The sequence below is a fragment of the Lichenostomus cassidix genome, chromosome 2 (assembly GCF_008360975.1).
Source record: "Lichenostomus cassidix isolate B80296 chromosome 2, HeHo_3.0, whole genome shotgun sequence".
Lineage (NCBI taxonomy): Eukaryota > Metazoa > Chordata > Aves > Passeriformes > Meliphagidae > Lichenostomus > Lichenostomus cassidix.
This window is the reverse complement of record NC_139482.1, coordinates 138,022,626-138,034,864: the sequence shown is the minus strand read 5'-3', so window position 1 is coordinate 138,034,864 and position 12,239 is coordinate 138,022,626. Positions and strand designations below refer to the sequence as shown.

General features: G+C 43.0%; 1 protein-coding gene across 1 annotated transcript in view; it reads left to right on the top strand.

Annotated features, from left to right (window-relative positions):
• EXT1 (exostosin glycosyltransferase 1) overlaps positions 1 to 12,239 on the top strand; it is a 178,626-nt gene that overhangs the window by 159,117 nt on the left and 7,270 nt on the right. The window contains exons 4-8 of the mRNA XM_085053445.1: positions 309 to 428; positions 5,969 to 6,101; positions 7,448 to 7,566; positions 8,287 to 8,382; positions 11,437 to 11,526. Of these exons, the coding sequence (XP_084909571.1) occupies positions 309 to 428; positions 5,969 to 6,101; positions 7,448 to 7,566; positions 8,287 to 8,382; positions 11,437 to 11,526 (558 nt within the window). The remainder of the gene's footprint in view (positions 1 to 308; positions 429 to 5,968; positions 6,102 to 7,447; positions 7,567 to 8,286; positions 8,383 to 11,436; positions 11,527 to 12,239) is intronic.

The following is a 12,239-nucleotide window of genomic DNA, read 5'->3' as shown; positions in this document are numbered from 1 at the left end:
TGCATGGAGGAGCTCCTTACTATGCCACACCACAAGGCTGCAGGGGGGTAGCTTTGTTACCATAAAACAATCAAAAACTAAAAGAAAGCAGATTAAAAAAAATAATATATTCAATACCAGAAGTTATAAAGGGTTGCATCTCATTCGTTTTACGTCAAGGCTTTAATTGTTGACACACATCTCTGTTGGACAGGAGTGCTGAAGCTGTACAACCTGCTAATAGAGGAGAAGGCTTGTCAGCAGCATATTAATTTGATGAGACTGTGTTGTTTCTAAAGCTCCTGACTGTATTACATCTTGTATTACAGATTCCTTCTACAATCAGGTCTATCCATCAGGATAAAATCCTAGCACTTAGACAGCAGACACAGTTCTTGTGGGAGGCTTATTTTTCTTCAGTTGAGAAGATTGTATTGACTACACTAGAGGTGAGTAAAAATTGTCTGGGACCTTGCTGAGCAGCAAGATTTCCTTACCTGTCCAGCTGCTCCTGTCCTCAGCTGGCATCAGACCTTGGCTTTCATGACACGCAATTGGTCACTGGGAAAAAAGCTCAGCATCTTGATGAGTTTTCTCCCCTAAGGAAATACTTCCTTCATTATCGGAATCCACATTAGAAAACTGACATGGTGAAAAATGGGAGCTACCCAACACGTGGAAAAGTTGTCATGTGTGATCTTGACTTTGCAAGGCTGTATGACTTATGAATCACTATCCTTGTCATTGGTAGTAAATGTATTTCTTAAGAAACCCTTCTGGAATTCATTTTGGAAAAAATACCACTGTAGAGCTCCTCCTTGACCATTCCTTAACATTCTGATGTGTTGTGATTGGGCTATTGATCTGGCTCAAGCAAAAGGGGGGGCACTTGTAAATGCTATGCCTTATCTTCACACACAGGAGAAGGGAAAGGCCTGATCATTCTTATAAATTATTAATAGATAATCATAATTAGACTGCTATTAAAAGGGGAGACAGATGATCTCAAATGTGGAGAGAATCCTTTCTGAATTCAGAGACAGAGGAAAGATGAAAGGCTCTTCAGAAGTAGGGCCCAGGCTGCAATTTCAAAAGCAGGTTTCTTTTCTGTTTTGCAATTTTTCACATAAATTTTTGACACATTTGTAGCACTGAAAGGGGCTCACTTTGTAGGTGCAAATGCATTCGTCTTATGCTAATGCTTCTGCAAATGCACTCGTCTTTGTGCACAGTTGTAATGCACAGTTGTTAAGGCTCCACACTTCCTGCTGTGCCTGCTTCCCTCTGAAAACTGCAAATGAGTGCCCATGGCTGATCAACCTCCAGCTGCTGCAAGGCAATCCCTTAGGTTTTTCCATGCCAGTGAAGAAAACCAGCTAGGGAACATTTGCAGAGCCCCTGGCATAGCTATCCTCACAATGCTCCCATTGCCCTCAAAAGAGCATGTCTTCATGTGTGCTGCCTGTTGGGAACTGCTCTGCATCCTCAAACTCCTCATAAGCACTGATGAGGTGGTGATAATTACCACAGCCCACACCAGGATCAGCCTCACAAAAGTGGAAGACCATGTGCCCTTGCTCACAGTTTAATTAACCCTTACAGAAGAGCTCCAGGGACCATCAGGTGCCTCACGCATCATCTGCCCCTTCCCTGCATGTGCCCTGTTATTGTTGGGGGTTGCTAAAAGGACAGTGGCACACAGCTCTCCCCTCTGCCCCTCTCCTGCCTGTGCTAGGGCTGGATTGCAGGGCACATAGCCTGCAGCTCCCACAGCCTTGGTGTCCATCACATCAAGCTCCAGTGCTCACACATGTCTTTAGTGCTGCTCAGGGGCACATTGGCCCATGTGGCTGCCGGAGCCCAAGGGACAGCAAAACCTCTAAAGCTGAAGCAGATGGGTAACCAGCAAGCTGGAGTTTCTGCTCAGAGCAGAAAAATTAAAGTGAAAACGAAAGTCTTCCAGGAAGATGTAGTTTAATGAAATTATTGTATGCCTGGTATTGAATTATATTCTGGGTTTTTTCATTTGTTTGGGAGACTGATTTTGGTTTTGAGTTTTTTTGTTGGTTTTTTGTTTGGGTTTTTTTGTTTTGTTTTGTTTTGTTTTGTTTTTGAGGGTTTTTTTTGTTGTTGTTTCTTAATTCAGGACTATCAATTTTTTGAGGCATCTAGGAGGGATTCTTTCCTTATGAACAGATACTCATTTCACATTTCAACTTGCCTAAGTAAAGTACTGAGTTAACTTTCCTTAGGAAAGGAGTAAAACAGTTGAGAGCGATTTTTGTTGTCTGAAACCTACAAGCAGTATATCCTCTTCTTAAATTCTAATGCCTGGAAGTAAATTCCTAGCAGGAATTTATGGTGTGGTTGTTTTTTTTTTTGGTGGATGTGATCTATCTTCTGTTGTAATATTGTTGTGTCAGAGTGCTCTGATGATTCTAGATATCATCAGAATAATCACTTGCCTGCTAACTGCAGTGCTAGTGTATGTCCACATCTGAGGATATCAGCACAGAAAAAGGTCTTCACCAAATCAGATGTCTGCAAGGAGATCACAGCCCTTTATCCTGCACACCTCGGGAAATCTTAAATCACATTTTAAGTTCTTGATCTTCTCACAGCATTTGGTGGCTGTTGTGGTTTTACCCCACCTGGCAGCCAAGCCTCAGGCAGCTGATCACTCACTGTCCCACCAGCGGGGTCAGGGAGAGAATTTCAAGTGTAAAACCCAGAAAACTCTTGGGTTGAGATAAAGATAATTTAATAGGGAAAGGAAAAGCTATGTACAAAAGTGAAGCAAAGCAAGGCATTAAGTCACTGTTCAGGGCACCATCACATGTAATGGTGACCTGGGAAAACAAACACCATCACTCCAATTGTCTCCCTCTTCCTCCTTTTCCCCTGCACTTTATATCCTGAGCATGATGTCATATGGTCTGGAATTTCCCTTAGGTCAGTTCGGGTCACCTGTCCTGGCTGTGTCTCCTCCCAGCCTCCCAGGCACCCCCAACTTCCCTGCCAGCATGGCAGTACAGAAAGCAGAAAAGGCCTCTGTGTAAGTCCTGCTCAGCAATAACAAAAACATCTCTATATTATCAACCCTGTGTTCAGCACAAATCCAGAACACAGTCCCATAACAGCCACTGTGAAGAAAATTACCCCAGCACCGTGGCCTAAGCCAAACAGCTCATAGTTAAACAAGATGTTTGAATTATTTGACCAGCAGCCCCCTGTAGCAGGCGCAGAGGGACTGCCCAGTGCCTTGGATGAGGTGTGGGTTAGTCAGTGATGCTCACAAGTGTCTGCTGCAGGCTGGTGGGTGGCAGCACTGGGGTGCAGCACTGTGCTGCTGCAGGCACCATGGGGTGCATGCTCCAGCGTATCTGCACTTCTTCAGTTTGGTCTTCCCTGGAAGCAAACCCAAAACATCCCTCCACAGCATGCTCAATCCTCCACTCAGGAAGAGGGGAGAGGGACAGCACTAAGTACAGACAAGAAATGTTGGATGCTTGGCTAGGGCCTGTTGAAAAGCAGCAGTGATTAAGGCAGTATGTGAAGCTTTTGAAGTGTGAGGATGAGTGAGACAAAAATATCAGACTATTAATGCATTCCAAAAAGAAAAGGGAGATCTTGCCAGAGATCCTAACCACTTTCTTCTCTTATTAAGCTTCCTGTCATGCCTCATCATTGGAGAGACCATGTAGATGCTGTCTCTGCAATATGTGCAACACTGTACACTCTGCATTTTAATTCCTTGGTCCTCCATGTTATCTTTTTTTACACTTCTTAGTTCTCTTTCTGCCAAGTTTTCTTTTCTCCCCTCTATCCTGACAGACAGTTAGGTTTCTTTAGTAGACCAGGAGAGTGTCAAATTAGCGATCCATTATTTATCGGTGGTGAGCCACCACCCCAGCTCCCCAGGAGGATGCAGAACCACGCTGGTGAGGTTTGTGTGGCTGATGTGCTCTGAAGGCAGCCTGTGCTGCAGTGGCAGCAGGCTCTGCCCTGTGCTGGAGCTGCTCTGGCTCTGGGCACGCTGAGGCAGCGTTGAACACAAGCCATGTGTTTCCCCTGCAGCCTTGTTGGCTACCAGTGCCCTGGAAAACTCCACCTTCTGTGAAAACCTCCTGGCCATGTAAATTCACAGACTTCTCCTTATCCAATTGTGCCCCAGTTCTGAGAAGGCAAGAGGGAGGAGCTATAGTATTTACACTTTGTGGTAAAAATCTCATAAATAAGTACTTTCTAGTCTCTCTCTTTTGTTCAGTGGCATAACTTGCAGATGGGCAAACAGCAGTTACTGTGTTTTCTCCTGTTCCCACTACCATGTGGGAGATCTTACGACTCCCTAACTTTCCAACCAGAGATAGTCAAACACATTTTTGTCAGTGATGACATTACAGTTCTAAGTATGTTACTAAAAAAAATAGTTAAATTAACTTGCTCATGTGAGTGAATTACTGCATATTAGCTATGGTAATTGGCTGTAGGCAAAATTCAGACAAGCATGCACTTAACATCTGCCCCAGTTTAGCAGTACATGTATTGCCACCAGCAGTGGATTGTCTAGCACAATGTAACTGGTGTTTTAATATTTTCTTGTCATGGCAGTCAAAAATTCCAGGAAAACCACTGCTTGTGGCAACACTTATTCATGTTTTGTATTGACCAAATGTCCCTGAACTCAGCAGCTTACAGGGATTTTAGCTTGTTTAGACTCCAGCAGCTGCTTTTGTTCTGCTTGTGGTGGGTCTTTTTGCTTGTTTTTTGATTTTCCTACACTTCAGTCCAGCTTCAGAGACATGAAGTTTCACCCAGATACGCCTGCATTAAGGCCAGAGACATTAGGTTAGGACAACCAACATGTTCTTGGCACTCGAGCCCTGTGCACTGCATGAACTGCCAGTTACGTGAAATCTCCTTGGGAGATCACAGAAGATGAGCTGCAGAAGAAGGCAAGGCATTCCTGCTTAGCCAGCATGGGGGAAAATTCATCCTTCACCACCCACTGACCCTTTGCAGCATCCCATTTCCAGACCTGCCAACTTCTAATAGTTCAAGGAAAGTCAAAGCTGTAAGAACGTGTGGCTCAAGGGTGTATTGCACTTAGAAAGGTGCACCTTATTTGGAGGCTGAATTTGTCCTGTTAGAGATTCCCACCACTGAACCTCGTTATGCTTTTGCAGGAAGTTTAAAGAATTTCCCTTCAATGTAAGGACCACTCTGGTTGCTGCAATCAGGCATTTGATGTGAAGCAGCTGTAATTAGTTTCATAAACAAGTACTAATTGTACAGCCTGGTATCTTTTTTCTTTTTTTGCTTGTGGTTTAGATTATAAAGCAGATGACTTAGCAATTTGTTCTGACCTTACAAATTTAGGACTCTCTGGTTTTGTTCCTACAAAGACAGACAGTAGTTGTGAAAAGATTGTCTATTTCATCCAACAGGGAACTGTTACAGAACTGAGACATGGGATCAGTGACATATCTGAATGCTAATATCCTTTCATAATTCAGCAAAAATTAATAATTAGTGCAGCCTGATTTGCTGAAAGTCTTTTTGGTTTTGAATACTCTCATTATCTCCAAATATTACCTAGCTTTTTAATGCCATCTTCAAATAATTATCTTCTGTGAGTTCTGGATAGTAAAGCTGACAATAAACTAATCAGTCTTGCAACTGCTAAGATACTCAAACAGACAAAATATTTGACTTGAAATGTAAAATGCAATAAATTGCATGGTCCCCATGTCCAGAGAGACTAATGAGGTGCTCTGAAACCTATGGCACAAAGCCTGAGCTGCTGAAGTGGTGTCAGAGTGTGCAGATTCTGAGTCCTTTTAAGAGAGATCAAGGAGGAATGTCTAGTAATTTGTGTGCCTCAGCTTTTTGCAAAATGGGTGATGATTCCAGTCAGCTGGAGTCCCTGAAGCTTCTACCAGTGACTATGACAATCTATTTAAAAATCATTACTTCTCTTGTTTTCCAGATTATTCAGGACAGAATATTTAAGCACATATCACGTAACAGCTTAATATGGAACAAACATCCTGGAGGGTTATTTGTACTGCCACAGTATTCCTCATATCTGGGAGATTTTCCTTACTACTATGCTAATCTCGGTGAGTGGATCCTCGCTATAATGTAGTAGCATCTGGAATTTCTAGTGGAATTTTGAAGTTTTGTCTTTCAGTAGCATGTGCCAAGTTGACTTACCATTAATTTCTAGTTAATGATGCCTTTTATTTACCGTGTCTCAATCTTCCCTGCCCACTGTAGACTGGAACATCTCTGGCTCATCAACATGCATCATGTGCCTCTTGCTTGCAAAGATTGTTTTAAAAAAAATCTGTGTTCCCTCATACTTTTCAGTTGCTGATAATTAATGCCTGAGTTACTGACGTATTCGTGGCCTGAGGGGACATAAGAGGAATAGCTTTTTCTTTTCTTTGTTTATTTGTGCTTGGTAAATTGGAAAAGTGGTAATTTACCCATGACACTTGTTATTGGAGTGCACACTTGGTATGGATTTATTTGCCATACTATGTGTCTTCATATGGATTCCACTAGCAGGAATGAATAGGGCTTAGGTCCATGGCTTTTTCCTGAAGCAAAGCTTGAACAATGAGTTCTGCAGGCAAATGTGCCTCCAGGCTGAAGGGATTCTGCTTACCAGACTGCTGCTACTTTTGGCTCAGCCTGTGCCAACCCACTTGTGTGGATCTGTACTGCTCACCTGCTAAAAATGGACAGTTACTGTGTTAAAAAAGGGAGAAGAAGGTTTCTGTGGTAATTTTGATGAAAAATTACTGTGACCCCACACAGATGAATTTGGATGAGGTTGAGAGCAGTAATGAAGGGTAGGCACCAGTAGGATCTGTTATTCCAGGCAGAAAAGGAAATTGTAGCAAGACAAAAATTTAAAAATGGAAGGCAAAGATGCAAGCAGAATTATCAGCTCAGGAGGTAATTGAAGATGCACGTGGATAGAAATCAGCCCAGAAAGAGCAAAAATCTGACAGAGGCTGTAATGGAACTGAGGAAACTGAAAAGCTTCTGGAATTTGTGGAGATTATCTGTAAAAAACATCAAACATCCAGAGCCAGGCAGCAAAACAGAGCCTGTGTCAAGAGAGACATTTGGTTGAACAAACTAGATGTCAATATTGTGAAACAAACTGGATGAAAGAAAGAGATTACAGGACATCTGTGGATATAGTGAGGAAGAAAAGGAAATAATTGTCTTGGAGTCCGGTATTTCAGAGTGGAAGTTAAAGGCACAGAGTGGGAGTTAAAGGGAAGTGTGATCTCCTCTGAAGCATCTGGTATCTGAGATGAAGGGAGATGACCTAAAAAAATCTGGCAAGGTTTGCATTAAGTGCAGATTATTTTTTCCATCCCCAAAGTCCTTTAATCTGTAGTAACTGGGGCGATTTTGTCTTTACTGAACATGTATCTCTTCACTTCAGGTCTGAAGCCTCTTTCCACATTCACTGCCGTTATCCACGCAGTAACTCCCCTGGTTTCCCAATCTCAGCCTGTGCTGAAACTCCTGGTTGCTGTAGCCAAGTCCCAGTACTGTGCACAGGTAAGCAGCACTGTTTGGCTGTCAGTCACAGTGGAGACAAACCGTTCTGTCAGGAATGAGGAGCCTAATGACTCAGCCCTGTTTCAACCCTGTTTCAATTTTGATGTTTCTTTCCTCTGAAATTTCTTCTGTCTGTGACCTATATGCATGGGAAACAAAAATTCTGAGTATAATGGGAGTGGAATAGAGATAGTAATTAAACCCCTTTGTTACATGAGACAGGTAAAATAATGACTGCACTTCAAAGATCAGCACTGTGTGTGCTGCAAACTGCAAAAGGATGTCTGTGCCTCAAGAGCTGCTACATGATCTTCCTTCCTCCCACTGTGACTCTTAATCTCATCAGTGCCAGGGTTTTGGCTCCTCTAAAAGAAACCCTGGGGAGTTCAGTAGGAGTACCCTCTTGCAGTGGAGTGTCACAAGGGGTTTTGGCTTTAATGAGAGCTACAGTAAATCAGTGACATCTGTATGATGTGATTGAGACAGACTTCTGAAGTTCCTGTCCAGCCTATATTTGCTTGAAAGGATATATATTGTAAGTAGTCAGGCTTGGTAAAATTAATGTAGGAAGTGTTATTTTTTTACAGATTTGTATCATTACTTTTGATTTTGAAATTCCTAACTTGAATTTAACATGTCTGTCTGGAGATCTGAGACCTTAGAGTATGGACTGCATTGCCACAAAGGTCTCCGATCATATTCTCCAATATTCTCTTTCAGATTATTGTTTTATGGAATTGTGATAAACCCCTCCCAGCCAAACACCGCTGGCCTGCCACTTCTGTGCCTGTCATAGTCATTGAAGGAGAGAGCAAGGTAGGTGGGGAGAAGCATGGTAAAAGGTTGCCTGTATTCTCTGACAGGACGGGAATTTATTTTTTGAGTGGCTTTGGAGAAAGCTTTGCTGTTCCCAACAAAATGACAGCTCCCTGCTATTCCTTGGCCTTTTGTACCAGCTTTGCAGATTTGTGTTTCGTGCATGGGCCCTGTGCACTCAGAAATCATCAGCATGGCAGTTAATGCCTTGGATCTGAGATTCACAGGTGGGACTCAGTTTTGAAATGTGATCCCAAGAGTAGATAGTGTTGACCCCATCATTGGGGATTTTGTCTCTCTGCAGGTGCAGGAAAGCAGTGATGCAGCTGCACGCATTGAGCCTGAGAAGTCACATACAGGACTTGGGGCTCAGCTGTGGACTTAAAAGCAGAGTTAAAAATGAGAGCTTGCCTTTGAAAAGTATCTCCTCTTATGGCCTTGTGGGGTACTGCTGCCACTGAAAAAAAAGCAAGGGACAGGCAACGTGGGACACTTGTGTGGAAACAAAATCACCGTGTCATCTCGCTGTGCAACACACGTCTTGTTTATACTTTCATAAAGTCAAAATAGATGCCATCAGATGAGAAAAGAGGGTTTTTTAAAATCCACACTGAAGTGGATGATTCCTTTCCAAATGCAGGCCTGAGAGAAGCAAGACTCAACTAGAGTTGAGTCAACTTGCAACTAGAATCTGAAACTTGCAGTTGATCTGCAATCTGAAAGTTGAGTTGCAACTCAACTTGCAACTAGAATCTGAAACAGATTTGAGCTGTTTTTGAGCTGTCCTCTCTGCAGTCTCTGTCAGCTGGCTCTAGAGCTCTGTATTGGCAAGGGGACTTTTAGTTGCTTTGCCTATACAGTCCCATTTTGAATTTGTAGTCTTGTCTTAGGTCTTTTCCCCTTGTCACCTTAACAAGGGGAAAGAGAGCCCTGCAAGGATGGCAGTTAAAGGCTCTGGCCTTAGCTAGGGCATGTAGACAGTATCAGGAGAATTGCTGCATGGCCAAGAAAGGCTGTAGAGATTTCTGACCCTTTTGAATGTTCTGAGTGCTTTTATTTTCTGTTTGTAAAACTTACTGAGGTGAGATAGAGGAGAAAAATCTCTGAATCTCTGACCAGTTCTACAGTGTTTGTAGAAACTGGCCCCAGGCACTGTTTAGATTACAAATGAGTCTCCTGAGTACACAAAGGTGTGTTTATAGTGGACAGTCTCTTCCCTCTAATATCCCAACATATGCCAACTGGCTTCTTGTGTGGAAAGCTATTTGTTTGGACAAAGCTTGCAGAGCCAGAGCAGCACAGTTCAAAGGTTGCACAAAGGAACTGCTTTTCATCTCCAAACTTGGCTGAAGCCTACTGGCAGGCACCAGTACTCCATGCAGGTGATCACAGAGGTCTGCCTTTACCTAACGTTCACTCTTCCCCTTGAAATCAAATATTATCACACCCATTTTACGAAAGAGTACATGACAAATCCTGACTGTTGTACTATTTTACAATTTTGCACAGTCTGTAAAAGATCAGGGATGAGAAGGTGGGTCTCATGTTGGCCACTTGCTCTGCTTTGTCTAAGCAAAGCAAGATGTTCAGCCCCAGCCAGATAACCTCTTCATCAGAGCCACTGCCTCCCTGGACCAAGGCCATTGTAGTGATGGCTCTCCAGGGATGCTCTGCAGACAGACAGTCTGAACATCCTGATTATGGAGACAGATCTTTCTCTGAATCAAGGCAGAGATTCCAAAGACTTGTTCCCAAACAGGTTGGAGGGGATATAGAACTGACTATGTCTATTGGGAGGGTTGTGTAAAACTTCTCCGTGTCCCCGTTTCCGTATAGTGGATTCCTCTTGCTGGGCTTGACTTCTGAAATTTTTTCATGGCATAGTAAATCGGCAAAGAAGTCAAGTAACTAACCAGACTATTTTTCCTAGCAAATGAGGGAAACAAACTGTGTTGTGTCCTTGTTATTCTTCATCTGTTCTCGAAAGGTGCTATTTAGTCTGCTAAAGAAACAATGTGGATTTTAATTTTCTGCTGTTATCTTTTTGATCCAGCTTTCCAATCTATTTCCTATTACTTTGAGGACTGTCCTGCCATGTATTTAAAAGCTTATTCTGTGTGTATATATATATATATATAATGGTTTGAGTTAGAAGGGACCTTAAAAACTATCTAGTGCCAACGCCCTTGCCGTGGACCAAGAAAACTTCCACTAGATCAGGTTGCTCAGAGCCCTGTACAGCCTGGCCTTGAACAGTCCTAGGGATGGGGCATCCACAGCTTCTCTGGGCAAACTCTTTCGGTGCCTCACCACCCTCACAGTAAAGAATTTTTTCCTAACACCTAATCTAATCTGATTCACTGTGAGTTTGAATCCATTCCCCCTTGTCCTGTCACTACATGTTCTTATTAAATGTCCCTCTCTATCTTTCTTTCAGGCTCCCTTCAGGTACTGGAAGGCCATTTAAGAATGTGACTTTTTAAAATGCTACAATACCAATAGAATTCTTCATGCAGATAAAACTCAATTTGAGTTCATTAGCATATTCTCCTTATCTGATGGAGAATGTTACACCATTCTGGTAGCATTACATCCTTTACATATAGCCTGGGCTTCTTGGTTTACCAGCTGTGTAGCCTTCTGAAGGCTACAAAGCCCTTCTCAACATTCATTATCTTTGGTCCTCACACCCTGTAGGAGAGCAGAGCGATAGTCTTAGCCATCAGGGAAAATGTTCTCCACAAAGAAGCTGTAGGTACATCTGATTTCCAGTACAGACCATTGCAGTTTGTCACTAAAGGAAAGCAGCCTGCTCCAAAGAGGGAGGTCTCTTCAGAAATTACTCCTCAGATAGAAGGTGTAGGATGACTGCTGGGTGACAAAAATGACACTCCTTCCCTCCTGAGCTGAAGGGCCCTTTCCATCAGATAGAAATATGCCATGTACCTCACACAAGAGGAAATAAGAGTGAGGAATAAAATTGAGTATTTGCCTTGGAAATGAGTCCTTCAAGTGATTTTTATTTCCTCCCCTTCCTTCCTTGGATACCCACAGGTTATGAGCAGTCGCTTCCTACCCTACGACAACATTGTGACAGATGCAGTGCTAAGCCTGGATGAGGACACCGTGCTTTCGACCACTGAGGTAAGGGGTCTCTGTTGCCTTGGGAGTCTGCTTGGCTCCTGGGCTCAGCCTGAGCACAGCAGATATGCTCCTCTCCTGGCTTTGCCAGTGAGCAAATGTTACAAGATTTCCTGCTATGCTCCTCAAATTTAACGTGTTGCACTTGTTTCAGCAACCCTGCCACTGGCTGCCATCAGAGGAGCTTTTCGCCCTGGTTAATTGGCTCATCATTAGCATATGGTTCTTCCGTTCTTTATTATTTTAGTAACATAGCTGCAGGCGGGTGTAGGCAGCCAAGAGCAGTCAGCTCTAATATTCTGTTCTCACTTTTCTGATTGGGGTAGCTTTCCCCCCACGTTATCAGTAGGGTGTAGGTGGAGAAGGAAGGGTTGTCAGCAGCAGGGGACTGCTATCACTCCAAAAGACAGCATTGCCACCCTAGTGCAGGATTTCACTGAGGAATGCTCTTTCCCCATTGTGTCAGCCCATAAAATTGGAGATCTTCGCTAGTTTAGGTGCTCGAGTGTTTGTGCCAAGAGCAAGATAGCACTAAGAAAAGAAAAATACTGTAGAAAACCAATTTTTACAACTGGGATGAGTATTGATTTCTAGAACCTCTTCCTGAGAACCACAAGGGAAACTGATGACAGTTTGTATAGAGTGCAATATTTGGGAAATACATTATTAATGATGGCCAGGGAATAGCTTGAAAAACTTGATTTTCTTCTGTTTTC